The sequence below is a fragment of the Hemiscyllium ocellatum genome, chromosome 8 (assembly GCF_020745735.1).
Source record: "Hemiscyllium ocellatum isolate sHemOce1 chromosome 8, sHemOce1.pat.X.cur, whole genome shotgun sequence".
Lineage (NCBI taxonomy): Eukaryota > Metazoa > Chordata > Chondrichthyes > Orectolobiformes > Hemiscylliidae > Hemiscyllium > Hemiscyllium ocellatum.
The window spans coordinates 53,312,687-53,333,332 of record NC_083408.1 but is presented as its reverse complement, the minus strand read 5'-3'; the positions used below and the strand labels follow the sequence as shown (position 1 = coordinate 53,333,332).

Below are 20,646 nucleotides of genomic sequence, written 5' to 3'. Positions count from 1 at the left end.
GGTACTGATGTCTGAAACCAGAATGCATCAGGATGCCGATCTGCACATCTAGAACTTCAGTACAGCTACATGGCCATGAACTTTTCAAATTCTCTGCACAGTTCGCTGTGCAAGGTCAGTCTTTGAGTATGTTTATAGTAGAGATTGATAGGTTTATGATTATTAATGGGATACAGGATAATGGGGTTTACGTGGGTAAACGGCATTGAAGTGTTTGATCAGCAATGATTATATTAGATTTTTTTTAGATTAGATTCCCTACAGTGTGGGAACAGGCCCTTCAGCCCAACCAGTCCACATTGACCCTCCGAAGAGTAACCCACCCAGACCCATTTCCCTCTGACTAATGCACCTAACACTATGGGCAATTTAGCATGGCCAATTCTCCTGATCTGCACATCTTTGGACCGACGGAGGAAACCGGAGCACCCGGAGGAAACCCGCGCAGACACGGGGAGAATGTGCAAACTCCACACAGACAGTTGCCTGAGGCTGGAATCGAACCTGGGACCCTGGTGTTGTGAGGCAGCAGTGCTAATCACTGACCACCACGGCAGAGTAGGCTGAATGGTCTATTTCTGTTCCCATGTTCCTTTGTGACATTGTGATCCTCATTACTATGCAGAGAATTATTAGAAAAACCTGATTTCACATTACAAATTCTAAAGCTGTCTTAGTAAGTAACCTATACAATGCAACGTTGAAGAGTGCACTTGAGCAATCTGATTCCCTTACTCCAAAGTTGTTATTACTAATAGTGACCTTTACAAATACTAATAACCTTTTAGGCCTCTCCTTATTTACAATACCATATAATGGTGTCCTTCAGTATTTCTAATAAATCTCACATCTATTACATCACTTATATAAGCTTATTATATTCTTGATCTTTTATTCCTGCACCCTTTACTAATTTTATCTGGATGATAGATAGGCAAATTCCCTAAGTAGTTTTAACAAAATTAACTTTGCCCCCAATGTTAATAACACTTTGTCAATTTCCTTAATGGAGAGGTTATGTTTCAATAAAGTAATACAGTAATGGCCCAATTTTGTGAATTGCAAATTTCCAGATTTTTCAAATACAGTAACTTCATTGTTTTACATATCCAATGTCATCTGCACTTTTTTTCAATTGATGGCCAATTAAATAGCAACATTATTTCATATTACATCCATGGTAATAAAATAATTGATTCTATTTTAGAAAGAATGGCTGCTTGTTTTCAAGATTTAAGTCTGTTACCACCCCCATGTTAAGTTGATGGAATATCATAAAATTTCTTACCTTTTGTTCAGATCCCAATTGCTCAGGGTATCTAAGTAGCATTTTAGCTGGTCTGCTCCTTGTTTAGAACACTGTCTCACAATTAAAAGATTCTGCCATTGGCCCATTTATTACTGGGCTAAAACTTCCTGTGACCAACACAGTATTTTCTCTTTGATTCCTATTTCCATCTTCCTGTTCTGAAGCTTCTATTTCAAAATTAACTTGAAAACATTATACCAGCTGTGGCAGTTGGTTACACAATTGTATTTTGAATTATACCATAACTGTTGATTGACTACCCTGGCCATCTCTGGGATTTATTCCTTTATAGTATTTCTGTCTTCATTTCTCTTGGTTAAAAAGTTTCTTTCATACTGTTGTCTGTGACAGTTTTGCCAGCTGTGTCCTCTATTTTCTGTCACTTGACCAATGGTCCCATTTGTGCCATGAATACTGCTGGAAAGGAAATCTTTCTAAGGAATTTTGTTACTGCTTCAGACAAATCTTCCCTCAGTGCGTGCTTATCTGTAAATTAAGTCTTGTCAAAGTTGTTATGATCCCAGCTGATGAACTACTGAACAAGTCAGATGAAATCTGGTCTGTTCAGCTGATGTGGAAGTCAGTTACTGAAATAAAGTCACATGACAATAAAAAGAAGTTAATTACACAAAAGGACAAAAAGATTAAAAAGACAAACTAAATACAGAACAGTTTGAAAGATCTTAAAACACTGCAAAACAAAGTCTCATCCAGTTTCCTGACACTACCCATTACAGACTCTTAACTCCAGAGATAGTAACCCTGTAAATGTCAAATTCTTGAGTTCGACTTAACTGATTCTTCCTAGTTCTTTCCCATGCACTGTGAAAGCTATTTATATGAAGACCCTCTAACTGAAAGCTTAGGCTTTCTCAGCTTTTAATAACCTGTAGATTTATAATCAAACACTCCTGTTCTGGTTGTTTCACAAATTATCTTTCACACTGAGGTAACTGTGCTTTTCCTGAGCTGTTTCATAATTTTTTGTGGGAGAGAAACTATACTTGCTTTAGACATCACACAGGTCTTAAAAGCTAAGAGATTTTAGTCTCTGGGTTTTCTAAGCTAAAAATAATTCCTTGATTATTACTGAACCAGAAACAAGCTTCCATTAAGACTCCAGCGTGTCCCTGCACTCTGACATATACTAGATTAGGTTAATGTTCCTGATGAAGAGTTTATGCTTGAAAAATCAATTCTCCCGCTCCTCAGATGCTGCCTGACTGGTTGTGCATTTCCAATACCACTCTGATCTCTAGCATCTGCAGTGTTCACTTGCTCCCTAGTCTTGAAGACTGTCTGATCAGTTATTATGATGATTTTTAGAATTATTCACAGAAGGAATTCGCACACTTATGATATTTTTATTATCCACGGTTTAAATACATTAATATATCATAGACCCACCATCCAATAAACTCAATTCCAGCATAGGCTGGGCAATTTCCAAATATACTTTCTGCAGTCTTGCATACAATCCACTGAATTTCATTATAAACTCTGTTATAAAAATACTTTCACTTTCTGAATTCATCAAAATATGGCCATGTCTCACAAGCAGTTAGCAAACAATTTTTTGATACATTTTTATTGATACTTTGTCCAAACCTTCATCCATGTCCATATCATCAATCTCCAGCTCTGAAAAATACTTACTAATCGTGCTTTTTGTATGGCAGCGAATATGCTTAGACCGTACATTGCTTCCTCTGTGGTAAAGAACAAACACATATCTGGTTGTTTCATTCTTCCACTGGTCATAAGGTTCACAATTAACAGGAGTGAGCAACCATAACATAATAGTCCAGATTTAGTTTAACCCAAGTCTCTGAGGTTTTCTTAAAGTCACTATGTGGTTAGAATAATACTTAGCTTTCAAGCTTTGACTTACAAACAGCTAACCATTTTCTTCTACTACTGAAAAACACCAGGTTTGAAGATTGATCAGAATCCAGTTGTATCCTCTTCTCGTCAAATTTTTATTTCAACTTACACATCACAAATCTCTAACACATTGATCTCTTATTTCCTATACAGGTATACTTATACTCAGCTGTCACCCAATTACTCCTTAATAAACATATAACCTTCATCGGCTCCCTAGTTTCATTTAGTCTCAGGCATTCATCACTGTTACTTTCAATTTGCTTGGAAATTAGCAACTCTTTTTAAAACTTCGTATCATCAGATTTTCTGGGCTTGAGGACCAGAGTTACCTAATACAGCAGGTGCCCATTTGCAAGGAATTTTCAGGTAGCTCAGGTCTTCAAAGAAGCAGCAGTTTAGATATGATTCATTTGTTAATTAAACAATGAGGTTCAAAGTTTGTGAGAAGATTTGTAGCTCGGGCGCTCGTTGTTGTGGTTCTGTTCGCCGAGCTGGGAGTTTTCGTTGCAAACGTTTCACAGGAGGCTCCCAAGCACTGAAGATGTCGCCTAGAAAGGGGACGAAACATTTGCAACAAAAACTCCCAGCTCGGCGAACAGAACCACAACAAACAATGAGGATTGTTCACTGATATTTGACTGTTATAGATTGTTCGCGTTTGGGGTAAGAATATTGCACTCTAGCAGCAGTTACAAGAGATCTCATGCTACACAGAGAATACAAGAAGAATTCAGTTTCAAAGGAATCCCAATTTCTAGCAGCATTCGATTTAAGAACTATCCGCAGTTGTGTTTAAAACTGTCACTGTGGTGAAGTCTTTGGGAACTCCTAAGATGGATAATTTAGGTGGGCTCAAATCTCAGCAAGAGTGAAAATTAAAGCAGGGAAAGCTTTAAAATTGAAACATGATGTGGAAATTACAATCAGTTAATAATTACAGAATGCATATTCATGTTTCAGGCTAGAACAATGAATCATTTTATTTTCCAACTATAATTCAATCAAAAGCACTTATTTGATATGATTCAGTTAAAACAGTACAGTTTCCAATTACAAATTACATTAGTGAAGCACTGATTCATTGGGACTCTAGGTGAACTTTTCTGAAAAATGAACTATCAAGCTATACCACTGCTAGTTATTCTGGGATAGATGCAATAGTAAGAGTGTTAATGCTTGCAAGTTAGTTTGTTGGATTTCAGGTGTTATGAACCAGACCAAACACCCTTAAATTAATTTAAGAAGGTGGCCTAGACCCCAACCTTTCCTTATTTTAAAAGGTAAATGTCAGGTGCTGTGTTCCAAATGCAATTTGACTGGTCAAACTACTCAATATTAAGCACATGATTTATTCAAACACTATTATTAAATTACAACAAAAGAAAGAACTTTGAATACAACTCAAATGGAAAACTTAACAGAATAATAGATAATATTATTATTGCTGCTAATTAACTGATCCAACATAGCAGCATCCCATAAACATACCCTTGGCAAAGGCAAATTCAGAAAACAGATCTGTCGCGCATTCAATCCAACAGCCCAGGAAGAGGACCTCTAACTTTTGGCTGTGATCAAGAGAGACCAAAAGTGCTTCCACTTTATCAAGAGCCCAAAAGTAACTGCTGAAAGCTAAACCTAAACCTAGTTCTGAGCGTGAGAGCTTGACCACACTCACTCAGGCTGCTTCTATTTTTTCAACTTTAGAAAACAAAACAAGGCTTTACAAGTTGTTTATCTTCTCATGGACTGCTCAATCTCTCTCTAAAAGACACCAGGACAAACACAACCTCTTAAAGCCACAACATCAGCACACTGTGTTTTTCACAATCTTTCTACTAAACAAAAACTATGTAAGAATGATGTTTGACATTACATATTCTGTTTAATTGTGTGATCTGCAAATTGTATAGAATGTTATTGGGGAACAAACAACTACTTGAGTCAAGAGAACTTGATTTGTTCAAAGATTTTGTTGTTCAAGAGTTAGCTATTCAAATTTTGTTTTTTTTTCAGCTCTATAATTCCTCAAGTAACTTTATCCTTGTGTTCATTCTAGCTTCAGTTAAAATTGGAAAAGGTCACTGCAGAAATTTTCCTGAGCCTTCTATTTCTAAATACTTTATGTTCTCTGGGTCAATCAGTGATCAGTGTAATTTATGACGTTGCAACTTATGATATACTTTCGTCATATCCACTACTGGGGTGTTTAAAACCAATTCTTGTACAAGTATTGTCACCACTTTAAATTGAATAGGAAAGAATGCATTCATTATAATAAATATTATCGATAATGTTTTATCTATTATTTAAAACAATATACAGAACTACTCATCATCCATACACTATTGCTCTAAAATATCACATTCACATAGATTTAACATTCTGTGATGATTTTGTTAGATTATACATGAGATTACTTGTCCAGCTGGTATCATGGATACTTTTAATGGATTTTTTTAGTTTGTCATAGAGTCATAGAGATGTACAGCATGGAAACAGACTCTTCGGTCCAACCTGACCACGTCGACCAGACATCCCAACCCAATCTAGTCCCACCTGCCAGCATCTGGCCCACATCCCTCCAAACCCTTCCTATTCATATACCCATCCAAATGCCTCTTAAACGTTGCAATTGTACCAGCCTCCACCACATCCACTGGCAGCTCATTCCACCCTCTGAGTGAAAAAGTTGCCCCTTAGGTCTCTTTTATATCTTTCCCCTTTCAGCCTAAACCTATGCCCTCTCGTTTTGGACTCCTCGATTCCAGGAAAAAGTCTTTGTCCATTTATCCTATCCATGACCCTCATAATTTTGTAAACCTCTATAAGGTCACTCCTCAGCCTGTGACGCTCCAGGGAAAACAGCCCCAGCCTGTTCAGCCTCTCCCTGTAGATCAGATCCTCCAAACCTGGCAACATCCTTGTAAATCTTTTCTGAACCCTTTCAAGTTTCACAACGTCTTTCCGATAGGAAGGAGACCAGAATTGCACACAATATTCCAACAGTGGCCTAGCCAATGTCCTGTGCAGCCGCAACATGACCTCCCAACTCCTGTACTCAAGTAACATTAAATACCTATTCCTAAGCCTCTGTTAATACTTTTGTGGCATCAACATCTTAATAAACATCAAATCCAACTTTTAAGGAAAAAACATTATTTGTCCATGGCATTTGTCCATTTAAGAAGTTGGAAGGCAGGTTTCCGATTGAAACCACATTAATTTTGTTTGGCAAAATAAAAGTCTGTAATTATCTAGTGTCTTGTTCTTGTATTACTGGGATGCAGCCTCCAAAACATAACAGTGATGAGTCTCTTGGACTGTTATTAAGAAGTTGGAAAGGTGACAGAGTGAAATGTGTGATGATAAAGAATTTAGTCAATTAGTGAGCTATGAAATATACATTAATTCCAACCCCCTTTAAAAGTTTGAAAGGAGAATTAATGTCCAATATTTTTATTTCACCTCACTGTCTTTCAATTAGGATTGCTAGTAAAAAGGCTGTTTTCCAGAATAAATATATATCAGTACAATGTGGCCATGTGCCCAGATGTAACAGTGGTTTGTTTAATACTAAATTCAGGTTCCCATGGAGAAACCATAGATCTTATAGAAAATTCAAATAGAGCAAACCTTTCATTAGTCTTGACATTATACAACAAGCTACTGAATTTTCTTCCATTGCAGACAGGAAATACTTCTTGGTGCCAGATACGCATTTGCTATTCTGGTTTATAGTACTAAATAAAAGATTTTCCTAAAGTTGATGCATGGGCATATATTAAGCAGTAAATAACTCTCATCACATGTTAAATATCATTTTGACTTTTAATATGGACATTACCAAACACTTATTGCAGAATTTTGAACGTGAGAGTTCTTTCTCAATTTAAAGGCCCTAACAAGAAAGTGACTTGAACTGGTGTGGCAACTTACAGAATATCAAAATTACCACTGTATATTGTTTAGACAGATTAAGATTCATATTCATTGAATTTTCATGCATTACGAGTAGTTAGATTGATAGGAACATATCCTCCACCTTTTTTTGTGGAGACAGGAAGAACTATCCAATAGTAGTATAGAATCTTCCAGCACTGTGATTCCTGATATTGGGTTGGAAGTGCATGGTAAATCATGCAGCAGGGAAGTGCAAAGAAGAGTTGCCACCATTGCCCTTAGTTCATAGGCACCATACTTAAACAACATCTGAACTGGTATTCCTTGCCACCATTAGAATCAGTGTTAGTGCTTTGAGTTGGTAGTTATCACACTATGTTTGGTTAGTGTGCAGCCACAAATCACTCTTTCTCTAAGTTGAGTCTGGGGACTGTTTAATTAACAGCCATAAAGGATGAGTACTGATAATTCTAAACAGAAGTCACATAATAAGTTAGTTTATTAAGTTATACCAATAGGAATAGTTTATATTAGTAGTTAGGCAAAATAGGAGCTGTACAGAGAAGATTTGCTCCCTTCAGGTACTCCTGCAGAATGTAACAACCCCCACTCAAAAAATGAGAAAGATCATTAGATTGGGTAGAGCTTAATGCAACACCAACATGAACTCTTTCAGAATCATTTCCTTACACAACAGCAATTTCAAATGTACACCCTCCTTTTGACCTATCACCTCCTACTGGATTTGTAGAATTACTGTTGCACTTCTTCCCTGAGCCTCTGGAATTGCTGAGACCCTATCGTTTCTGTATCCTTTTGATAAGCTCCTGCTATTTCTTCTTTGATAGTCTATCTGACTATATGGTTACTCTTTTGGGCCTGTACACAAGTTCCATATCTGACCTGTTGACGCTATCATTCTTTATCACTACCCAGGTTGCTTCAATATCCTGGTTTACATAATCTTTGTCTCTATAGTGTCAATATCATCTTAATTAACAGTCACTCCTTCATCCTTTCCCAGATTCTTGACCTTCCTAAATGTCACATATCCAAGATTTAGATCCCAATCTAGGTCATCCTGCAGTCATGTCTCAGTGATAACCACGAGATCATACCTATTTAAAGGTATATACTTTTTCTCTTAGTGTCATGGATTCAGCTTAAATTAACAGCAACCTTACTTGAATGATTATTGGGACCATATCCACTGTACATTTACAAATACATCCTTGATACAATTTGTTAGAGAAATATTGCCTTGTCCTTTGTTCTCTTAGGTGGATGAAAAATGTCAACATTGTAGTGGTTTTAGTTTTTAATGATTAGTTTTGGTTTTGTGAAGTTTCTGCTCTTTTGTGAATCAGAGGTCTGATGAATGCAATTTTCACAAACTTTCTGTAATTTTTAAAACTAGTTTAGGTTAAAAAAAAATGATATTTAGATTTTGTTATGACCTTAACATAGAATCATTTCTTGTCAGTAGGAGTATGGTGGGAGGTGGGTCTGAGTGGGATGCTCTTTGGAGGATTGGTGTAGACTGGATGGGTCAAATGACTTTTTCCATATTGTAGGGATTCTCTGACTTGTGAGATAAGTTGAAGCAGTACCATATTCCTCCACTAGGAAGAGCTAAATACACAGCTCAGAAAGAACTTTAAAAACCACAAATCCACATGACTGTGCTCTATGTTAAATGGATTCTGGGAAAATGTCTGATGGATAACTTCAAAGCCAAATACTGAAGACAATATATACAATTCTTCCTTAAATAAATGGATTTTGTTCCCTATGCATTACATACTCTTGCACTATCGAGTAGCTGGAAGTATCACATAGTATGGTCCAGACTCTCATAAATCAAGACAGTTGAAAGCTCATTGCTGACCCCTGATGATTAGCTGAGGGTGGACAGCAGGAATACAACAACGTCTGGCTGGCAGCTGCAGGAAGTTGAAAAATTATCAGTCATGATTGCTGTTAAATGATTTGAATAATTGACACTGAATAATTTTAAACACAATTATTTGTTTTTAGATTTATTTCAACTCTTTGTACAGTTACATGATGTATAGGTTGATGTTAAAAATGTCAGAAATTATATCCAATCGCATCAAAGAATTATTAAGTAAATGGAATTATAAGTATTATAATATTTCAAGAAAGAAATATGTAAATAAAGTGTGACACTGGAGTAGCAAAACATGTTGTCTGTATTCTTCCATCTTGAAAATTACTCAAGAGTAATAACTGTGTGTCTTAGCTCTGAGATCCAAGTTGTGACAGCTGGAAGACAGAAAAAGCACTAGTTACATATTTCAATTGAAGGCTTAACCCATCTTAATTTGGAATGAGAAAGTGACCTAATAAAGCTCCACACATGGCTGTTTGATTACTGAACATCAAAAGGGACAAGTTACAAACAGAGTTAAGTGGCTCTACAATCACGTATGTGACAAAAATTCTAGAGCCTATAACATCCAGTGGAGAATAGTGATGGACAACTGGGTTACTCATGTGAAGATGTCCATTGACAGTTGCACTTTTCAGCATAACAGGTTCTAGACAAGTGCAAGAGAGAAGGCTGATGTGTTTGCAACTGTCTTAATTCAAAAGTCAAATGAATAGTTTGCCCTCAGTCTAATCCCAGGTACCACCATGTTGCATGCTAGAGTCCAGTCAATTTAGTTCTGTTCATGCAGCATTGAGAATAATACAGGGGGTCATGAACAGTGCCATCAGATAACAAACAAGGAGTTGGCCTTGACATCAAGACAGCATTCAACTGAGTACAGCATCAACATGGCTCAGATCATGTGACTGTAAGAAACAGGAACTGGGGTAGGCCATTTGGCCCCTCAAGTTTGACAGCTTTTAATAAGACCCGATTTTAGCCTCAGTTTCGTTATCCCGCCTAGCTCTCATGATCATCTACTTCCCTGTGTATCAAAAGTTGTCCTTATAAAATTTGGTCTTAAAAACAATAAGTCAGCTTCCACTACTATCCGAGGGAAGAGAATTCCAAACCTAGTGACTTCAAAGGAATAGGCCATTTAACCACTCAAGCCAGCTCTCCTTCTCAGTAAAATCATGGTTGAGTTGATTATAAACTCAAATCCACATTCCCACCTACCCAAGAATTGATTGCTCATTTCTTCCAAAAATGGGAACAACCCATTTTGAAACTGGGACACCTAGTTCTAGATTTCATAGTAAGGGGAACATCCCCTGAGCACCTATCAACTCTCTCAGAATCTTACATCTTTCAATAACCTCACCTCTCATTCTCCTAACTCCAATGAATATAAGTCCAACCTGCTCAATTATTTATATAAAACAACCACTTCATCCTTCAAATGAACCTAGTGAATCTTCTCTGAAGTACCCCCATCATAATTAAGGGATCACGCCTGTACGTAGTATTCCAGATACAGTCTCACCAATGACTTGTACATTTGAGGCACAATTTCCCTACTTTTATAATCCATTTCCTTCAACACAATATTCCACTTGTCTTCTTAATTATTTGCTGAACTTGTTTATTAACTTTTTGTCATTCATGAGGAGGACACCTAGATCCCACTGTACCACAGCATATTGAAGTCTCTTTCAGAGAGATCAGTGAGAAAATCCTCCGGGGACGGGATTCCCTTCAGTCGCTGGAAGAAAGCTGCACTTGTTGCCCAGAAGAGAAAACCAGTAAAACATGCCAATGAGGCATACAAGTCTGACTCATCCTGTATACTTCAAAATGGAGGCCCAGTACAAGTACATTCATTTCTAAGTATTCCTGACTTTCCCTTCTGGGTGAAAGACCAATAATTTTAGCTCTTCCCTGCCCAGATTCCTTAGGTCAGTGACCATAACCACCTCTAACAAGCTTAAATGCATCAGAAGATTAAAAGTAGGACAGTAAGCTGATGATGCTGCATTAAGTATACCAAGTGCTCCTTTAATAATGGAACAGGCCCATGTCAGCCACCACAAATGGAATAAAAAACAAAAAAAAACTTCACTACACTTACGTATATATATTTAGTGCCCTTATAAAAAAGCACATTAGACAGCCAAAAGATGGCTGCGGTAATCAATAATAGAATTAGGCAGTAACTTTTCAGAAGCTTCTCAGAAGACAAAAATCAGCCAATTAACAGTCCCTGAGGGGAGAATTGAACAATAGAATTGCAAGGTTTTCCTATCCTGTAAGGTGTGTTAATGACTTTTCACTTAACCTCAAGACAGTTGTTTATCTGCAACACAAACCTTTGTCTTGATGGTAACAGCTTCTCCTCTGCACCCTCCTCCTCCCTCTGTCCACCCAAAGAGGTTTGGATATTCCCAGATAGAACACAACTGCCCTTTCACCATAGAATTATGAGATAGCCTTTAAAGGGGTCAACAGTATCTGAATGAACATCTTTTGACAATATCAAAGGGAAGAATTGGTCTTTTGCCCCTGAACGAGTAATACAACCACAAAAGCATTTTGGGCTTTTGAATTCTATTTTGAAAACAATGATATTGATAAATTGGTCTCCCTTAACTCTATTGTACTTCAGTCATTACTAAATAAATAAGCTCTTTACATTTTTTAATTTGAACTCTCTCGCATGTTTGCGAGCATGCCTTTTTTTGCAAAAATATTCCCCAAACTTATCTAACAGTGTGTGAAATAAAAATATACTTCTAGTTTCATTTTACACAGTGCTGTTGCAATCTCTACAAGGTCAGAATTAACAAACAGAGGGAATGGGCACTGGTTCAAAAGGGGAAAAAAACTAAACAATAATCTGCTTAGGGACATAGATTTATTTTAGAACACACAATCTGCATTGCACCCATGTTTGGCTTTAGGCAACATGCATTGAATGTTCCAAGCAATGACCATCTCCAACATGAGCACTTCACTACTTCCATCTAATTTTCAACAGCATTCCATCTGAACAGAAGCTTCACTGGGCTCATTAATTTTTTAAAAACACACACAAAATACTGAGAGCAAAATTCATTGACAGCTTTTGAGGTGGATCTTAGAACCAATTATGTTGACATAAATCTTGTCATTATATAAGCTATTGACTAATTGTCCACAACGTAATAAATAAAATACAGTACCTGCTTTAGGAATTGGCTAGCATTGAATAGCTCGCTGCAACCATATAACACATGTTTACCAGGTTTATTCTGAATAAAAATAGAAGAAATAAATTTATTCCCACATATAATGGATAGAAATAAACTTGATCTGAGACATATATCCAGTTTTGTTCAAAAAGCATCATAGCTAATACCGCTGCATGTGCACAAGATAAAATTAAAATGTCACTTTGCCTTTTTTTTTAGGAAATCATTTTCAGAAGAGCTTTATATGTGAATGTTTCACACATCGTCATTAACGTTTTAAATAACCCCCTGCAAATTAATTCATACTCAGTTACTGATATTTTATGTACTAAACAACACAACTTAATATAATGCATTTCATAAAGAGAGTCACACCATCCTGCCGACAGTGGTATATGTATGGAATCTGGATTGTGGTAATTCTGAGTATTAAAGACTGGGTATTAAATATCACATATATTGTGATAATGGTGAAAAAGGGGCTAGAGGAGAATGACACCAGTTTTCTATCCAAACGGACACCCATGGTTAACTGTGCAATAGACAGATTTCTCTACAATGTGCCACTCAACAATGTATGCAGATTCAAGGATCCTCCATTCAGTGTTGCACTGTGACTACACAGAGTACCACCTAACTGCAAAGTTATAATGATGCAGGCTTAAGGCATGTTTCTGCAAAACCAATCAGGCCAAAATATATGTGGAATAAAAGTAACATTATTGTCACAGGAATTAAAATCACTCCAATATCAGGTATAATTTTCCCATAGTAATAAAGTAAAAGATCAGCAGAAATAGGAGAAGTGGGTCCTTCTGCAGTTCTAGTCTATTCTGCCATTTACCAGAATCAATTTCATCTTCCTGCAATATCCTGATATATTTACAAAATATATTTACAAAATCACACCCAAACTTTAATATACTCAATGATTGAACATGCATGGTTCTCTAAAGTGGAGAATTGCAAAAATAAACAATTCTCCCAGCAGAAGAATTGGGAGAAGAAATTTCTTCTTACCTCAGCTGTAAATTGTTGACCCCTTATTCTGAGAATATGACCCCTAATTCTATCCTTCTCAGTCAAGAGAAACATTCTCCCAGCATCGACCTAGTCAAACCCCTTAGTTCAGGTATTACAATATAATCAATTTATATTCTAAAATCTAGGGAATACAGGCCGAAGTCTATCCAACCTCTTGTCAAAATGTTTAGAGACCACTGACTTCTTAAAAAATAGAAGAAAATCAAAATCCCAGTTATTTAACAAAAGAATGAATAGACAATAGACTATAGGTGCAGGAGTAGGCCATTCTGCCCTTCAAGCCTGGCTGATCATCCTCAATCAGTATCCTGTTCCTGCTTTATCTCCATAACCCTCGATTCCACTATCCTTGAGAGCTCTATTCAACTCTTTCTTAAAGGAATCCAGAGACTGGCCTCCACTGCCCTCTGGGACAGAGCATTCCACACACCCACCACTCTCTGGGTGAAGAAGTTTCTCCTCATCTCTGTCCTAAATGGCCTACCCCTTATTTTTAAGTTGTGTCCTCTGGTTCCATAGTTTAAACTTCTTCTTGTAATAGTCAAATTAAATATTACCTTAACTAACCACCCATACTCTTAACTAATATTAAAGATGAATCGACAAGAAAATTGTGTTTGATTACAAATTGTAATGCACGCATGAAATAACAGATGCAAATAAGAGCGATTTTGCAAAATAGGGAAGCAGTCCACTAGCATATAGGTGATGTCATTCAATATCATCAATCTCTCTCAGTTCTAAAGTTCTTCTAAACTCTTCCTTCCTCACAAACAGTTTCAGCTCCTCTCCTCCCAAGATGTAGTATAGTCCTAAGCCAACAGCAGTACATAAGAGTAGCCTACATTCCACAGGGAAAATCTTCAACAAAAATAGCAGTCATGAAGACATCCTAAGTTTAGCATGGGTAACATATAGTCACTAATATTATCTTCAAGTAACAGAAAGAGCTGTAGAAACTGTATTTGTTTGTGATCAGCTTCTGGATATAACCTCAGTCTTCGTCACCTTTCTGTACTGCACCATTGGACTCATAATTCTACGACACCACTTGGATAGCTCTGCACCTCTTTGTATAGTCTCAACCAATTTCAGTATGCTAAGGCGTTTTGGCTCAGTTTTGGTTTCCTTAGAGTTCATGAGGATCAGTTTGCTTTGTTTACTTCCTTTTTCTGTTTCCATTTTCAATTTGGGGCTGTCTGGGAAAAGGATTGATTATTGTAGATTGGATATGTGAGTGAGATGAGTGTTGCTTGGGAAGGTTCCAAGAAGGGGGTGGGGATTCAGTAGGAGTGATTGTGTCTTTTTCATAGTTAGTCAGGAGCTATAGCACATTTTAATCCCTCTGACATTTTACAGCTAACTATAAATGTAACTGAATTGGAATAGCTCCAATGTCTCGAATTCTAACTTAAAATTAGGGGAATTTTCCAGAGGGTTTCAGATACCAGGCGATTGCCCATTGATACTTTAAACTTCCTGATTACTGCATAGTCACTGCATTGGGATCTCAGAGATGTTTCAAAGTACTTCTTTCATGGTATGTCTCTGACAAAGTATAGACTAGAAAATCTGGGCCAATGTTCCTGTGTGGTCACAGCAAAGTCCTATAAAATTGCAATATGACTTCTTTATTCTTGAACTATAATCTAACATATCCTTTGCTTTCCCAATTGTTGTATATTCCATGCCACATTTCTGTGGTTCATGTGAAAGTTTCCTCTGAATTCCAGCATTTCCCAGTCTCCCATCATTTAATTAAAAGCTGCCTTTCTTTTCTTCCCATTGAAGTATGTAACTTCATGTTTCTCCACGTTATACCTCAGCTGCCATGTTCTTGCCCACTTACTAAATCTGTCCCGATCACTTTGCTGCTTCTTTGCAACATTCTATCAGCTTACTTTCCACCGAACTTTGTACCATCAACAAACCTACAAACTTTACATTTGATTCCCTCATCCAAATCATTGACATATGTTTTAAATAGCCAAGGTCCTTGTAGCAATCCTTAACATCATTACCTCCAATGCCAAGAACCCTAATTTTGTGCAATAATCTCGTGAGTGGCCATTTGTCCAATGTCTTTTGAAAATCCAAAATCTCACTTGCTGTGAACAGCTGAAGGAAATGCTGTTCTGGCTGTTTATGACAAGCAGGATATTGACTATACTGAATCAGTACGCCCCCAGTGTAGCAATCATTGGTGTCTGTCACTGCTTATATCTGTACTGGTATTGTATGAAGTGAAATCCTTAACCAGATATTTAAAAAGTTTGTTTTTAAATGGTAATATTTTAATGTTACATTAACTGATGTATCATGACAAAAGGAAGCAGAATATTAAAATAGTTAACTTGAACCCAGTTAATTTGGTGATACTTGAGCAAAGCTAATTCAAAATATGATCTCTATGACCTCATGTTTTCTGCTTCATATTTTAAACAGAAGGACTTTCTTGTCTTTCTTGAAAAAGTAGTTTTCTTTAAATGTAGTTCAATTCACTTCGTAATTTTACTAGCAGGGAATTCAACCTGAACAAACTTCCCAATGGTGACAACTAAATGTAAACTATCCAGCCTAATCTCACTTTCTAGCTCCTGGTCCATAGCCATGCAGGTTTGCATTGCAAAAAGGACATGGTTATGCCAATGAGCAGTTCTGCCTCTGCCACTGTTTCAGGTAAAACTTCAGACTGTCAATCTCTGAGTCTCAACTACCCTCAAAGTACTCTGCCTGATTACTGGCCACTCTAAAGGCGGCACGGTGGCTCAGTGGTTAGCACCACTGCCTCACAGCGCCAGGGACCTGGGTTCAATTTCAGCCTCAGGTGGCTGTCTGGAGTTTGCACACATTCTCTCCATGTCTGTGTGGGTTTCCTCCAGGTGCTCCTGTTTCCTCCCACAATCCAAAGATGTGCAGATTAGGTGAATTGCCCATGCTGAATTGCCCACGGTGTTTTGGGATGTGTAGGTTAGCTGCATTAATCAGAGGTAAATGTGGATTGGAAGGGGAATGGGTCTGGGTGGGATACTCTTCAGAGGGTCGATGTGGACTTGTTGGGCCAAATGACCTGTTTCCAGACAGAAGGATTTCTATGCAAATACCTATGTAAATATCCCAAGGTGTCAATAGTAATACCCTCGTCAGTGTGAGAAAAATGAAGAAGGGGCAGCACAGTGGCTCAGTGGTTAGCACTGTTGCCTCACGGTGCCAGGGACCTGGGTTCAAATCCAGCTCTGGGCAATTGTCTGTGTGGAGTTTGCACATTCTCCCTGTGTCTGCGTGGATTTCCTCCAGGTGCTCCGGTTTCCTCCCACAGTCCAATGATATATAGGTTAGGGTGAATTGGCCATGCTGAATTGCCCAAACATTTCAGGGATGTGTAGATTAGGCACATTAGTCAGGGGTAAATATAGGGGAGTGGGTCTGGGTGGATTACTCTTTGGAGGATCGGTGTGAACTAGTTGGGCCAAAGGGCCTGTTTCCACATTGTAGGGATTCTAATTCTAATTACCAAGGGAAAGGGGTCATTGTTTTCCATTCAATCTTCGCCTCTGGAGATTTTGTAAACCTCAATTAAATCTCCTCCAGCCTCTTCTGTTCCAAAGATAACAAGCCAGTCTATCCAATCTTGCAACATAGCGAAACTTTTCCAGTTAATCTCCTCTGATCTGTCTTTAGTGCAACGATCACATTCTTCCAATAACAAGGTGGCCTGAATACTATGTAGTGCTTTAACTGTGGCCAACTTGCACTTTATAGTTCTAGAATAAATTCACTGCTCCTATCATAATTAATTAAGTGAGGCAAAGAAATGTTCCCTATGTGCCTTCTCGGCATCTTAACTTTTTGCTCTACTATTTTCAGAAATCTGTGGACATTCATTTTAAGGTCCTTCTGTTATAAATTTCTGAGATTACCATCATTTATTCAGAGAATTCCCTTGCCTTTTTCACTCTTCTTAAAGAAATACCTCATATTTTTCCTGAGTTAATTTATTTTGCCACTTTCTTGCTTACCCTTTTCTTAATACTTTCTTTCATTGGATATCAATGTTACCAGTTAGACCAGCATGTGTTACCTATCCCTAATAGTCCTTAAACTGAAAGGTTTGCTAGGGCTATTTCAGAGGGTGATTAAAAGTCCTCTGTATTGCTGTGGGTCTAGACTGACTGTAGAAGAGATCAGGGAGGGATGGCACATTCCCTTCTTTGAAGGGCAGTAGTAAACCAGTTGCTTTCTAATGACAACTAGTAATGTCTTCATAGATGTTTTCAGACTAGCTTTAAATTTCAAGTTTATTCAGTGATTTCCAACAAACGCTGTTGTAAGATTTAAACCAGAGCATTATTTGGGCCGCTGTATTAGTAGTCCAGTGACATTATGATCACACCTTCTTAATTCCCTCTATATTGGATTTATTTTAGCTTGGAAAAATCTCATCGGGGATCGAAGGAAATGCAAAACTCTAATTACCCAATACATTCATTACAAATTACACAGTTCCAGAAATTTTTGCATTACGAACATGTTGGGTGTGATGGGGTGGATGAGTACTTCGTTTTTACTCTACACGCTCCTATTCTGCTGAAACAGTGGCTCATTTCTGTACTGTAACCTTTAAGCACTATAACTTCCTGTATCCTATCTGAAAGCATTCACAAAGGAGGATGGCGAGCAACTTCACCCTCAAAAGCCTACAATATGTTGGAAAATCCAATTGCAGAGACAACCAGATAAAAATCACTGTGTATTTGAAATACCCTCACTCAAGAGACAGAATGTGAGATTGGAGAAGTAACAAGGTTAATAGAGAAGGAAGCTGGGATGAGGTTGAAGGTGCAAGTGTCTGGCTCAATGCTGGTAGTCAACAAGTGAGTTGGGCAGAGCGTGGAGTTTGGTGAATTAATTGGGGCTGAGGGAGTTGCTCGGTGAGTTAATTGGGGATGAGGATGATGCTCAGAGAGTGAATTGGGACTGATGGTGATGCTCGGTGAGTGAATTGGGACTGATGGTGATGCTCGGTGAGTGAATTGGGGCTGAGGGTGATGCTCAGTGATTGAACTGGGACTGAGGGTGATGCTCGGTGATTGAACTGGGGCTGTAGGTGATGCTCGGTGAGTGAATTGGGGCTGATGGTGATGCTCGGTGAGTGAATTGGGGCTGTCGGTGATGCTCGGTGAGTGAATTGGGGCTGTCGGTGATGCTCGATGAGTGATTTTGGGGCTGAGGGTATTGCTCACTGAGTGAACTGGGGCTGAGGGTGATGCTCGGTGAGTGAACTGGCACTTAGGGTGATGCTCGGTGAGTGAACTGGGGCTGAGGGTGAGGCTCGGTGAGTGAACTGGGGCTGAGGGTGATGCTCGGTGAGTGAACTGGGGCTGAGGGTGATGCTGGATGACTGAACTGGGTCTGAGGATGATGCTTGGTGAGTGAATTGGGGCTGAGGGTGATGCTCGCTGAGTGAATGGGAAAAGAATCTGGTGTCACGCTTTTGTCTATTTGCAAATATTGTTAAGTTTCTTCTATAAACTGCTTAAGGCACTGGATATTGCAAAAGCTATGAACCCTGACAACATTTCAGCAATAGTATTACAGTCATGCTTCAGAACTCGCTGCACTCTAGGTAAGTTGTTCCAGTAGTTACAACATTGGCATCTATCTAAATGTAGACATCAGCCCAGATTTGTCCTGTCCACAAACAGGCAGGTCTACTCTTAACTCTGCCAATTTCAACCAGTTTATTTTCACTCATCAGAAATGTAAGGGAAGTTGTTAACAGTTCATCAAACAGAAAATACTCACTAATAACCAGCTCACTGAGGTTCAGTTTGGGTTCTGCCAGGTCCACCATTGGCTAAAAGAGCTGAGCCAAGTATTGAAGTGAAGGTGGCTGCCTTTGACACCAGGCATCATTTGACTGAGTTTGGCAAAAGCAACCTAATGAAAATTGGCATTAATGGGAATTGGGGAAAACTCCCCATTGGCTGGAGTCATATTTGCATGAAGGAAGCTGGTTGCGACTGTTTGAGGTCTATTAACTTAGCCAAAGGGCCTCATGAAAGGAGTTCATCAGAGTCGTGTCTTAATCTTAAGCATCTTCAGTTGCTTCAAGAATGGCCACCTCTCCATCACCAGGTTAGAGTTGGGAATGTTCAGTACTATTTATTACTCCTCAGATAATGAGGCAAAGTACTTCAAAAGCAGCAAGACCTGGATGACATGCAAGCTTGGGCTGCTAAATCAAAAGTTACTTTCACACTATATAAATGCCAGGCAATGATCATCTCAAAACAAGAGAGGATGAAACAGAATCACACCAGCCAGCCAAATATTGTGGTTGCAAGAAAAAAGTTAAGGCTAGGAGTTCTGTGCAGAGAAATTCATTTTTTGTCTCCTCACAGCTGGAACAGCATCTACAAGTCAGGAGCGTGATGGAACATTCTCCATTTGCTTGGATGAGTGCAAGCAATCATGATGCTCGGTGAGTAAACTGGGGCTGAGGGTGATGCTGGGTGAGTGTATTGGGTCTGAGGATGATACTTGGTTAGTGACACATTTAACATTTAAGAAGTTGAATATTCTCCTACAAGGTGCACTCAAATAACTCCTCAAGTTTCCTTAGGTATGACCTTCTAATCCCATGATCTCATTATATAGAAGAACACGAGCAGCAGATGCATTGGATTATCAGACCTGCAAGTTCACCTCTGAGACACCAGAACTTATAAGTCCCCTACAGATTTACAATGATGTGTCAAAGAAGCAAATGTGATGAGAGGAAAGTTTTTCATACAGTGAAAAGTTAGGGGCTAGAATGCACTGCCTAGAAGTGTGGTGGAGGTAAGTTCAACTGAGGCATTCTTGAAGATATTGAATGTTTATTTGGATAGAAATAATGTGCAATGAAAAAGGCAGGACTTCACTTGCGGATTAGGAGCAGACAAATGGGCTGAATGTCCTTCTGCACCATAACACTATGATCCTTGAAGTTCCCTTTTGAGGTACCAGCTCCAGCAATTTTCCCTACCAACGACACAACACCCTAACTTGAAACTATATATTGCCATTCCTTCAATGTTGCTCAGTCAATATCATGAACCGCCTTCCTAGCAGCTCTGTGGGTGTACCTACATTACATAGTCTGAAGCTGTTCACCATCACCTTCTCAATGTCAATTAGGGATGGGAAATAAATGTCATGCCAACCAGGCAAGTCCACACCCCATGAATGAAGGAAAAAAATCTTAGCTGCTTTCTTCAACATCAATGTCTCCATCGAGTATCATGTGAAAATTTGCCCACTGTGCTCTAAATTTAGGTGAGTTATATAGATCAGGAGCAGAAGGAACACATTCGCTGATTGTGGTGACACTTTTT

At 38.4% G+C, this 20,646-nt stretch overlaps 1 protein-coding gene across 2 annotated transcripts in view; it reads right to left on the bottom strand.

The window, feature by feature from the left end:
* Window positions 1-9,122: 9,122 nt before the first annotated feature.
* scfd1 (sec1 family domain containing 1) overlaps window positions 9,123-20,646 on the bottom strand; it is a 164,761-nt gene continuing 153,237 nt past the window's right edge. For both annotated transcript variants that reach the window (XM_060828380.1, XM_060828381.1), the window contains 2 exons: window positions 12,215-12,283; window positions 9,123-9,385 (listed from right to left, as the gene is read on the bottom strand). In XM_060828380.1, the coding sequence (XP_060684363.1) occupies window positions 9,359-9,385; window positions 12,215-12,283 (96 nt within the window). In that variant the 3' untranslated portion in view covers window positions 9,123-9,358. The remainder of the gene's footprint in view (window positions 9,386-12,214; window positions 12,284-20,646) is intronic.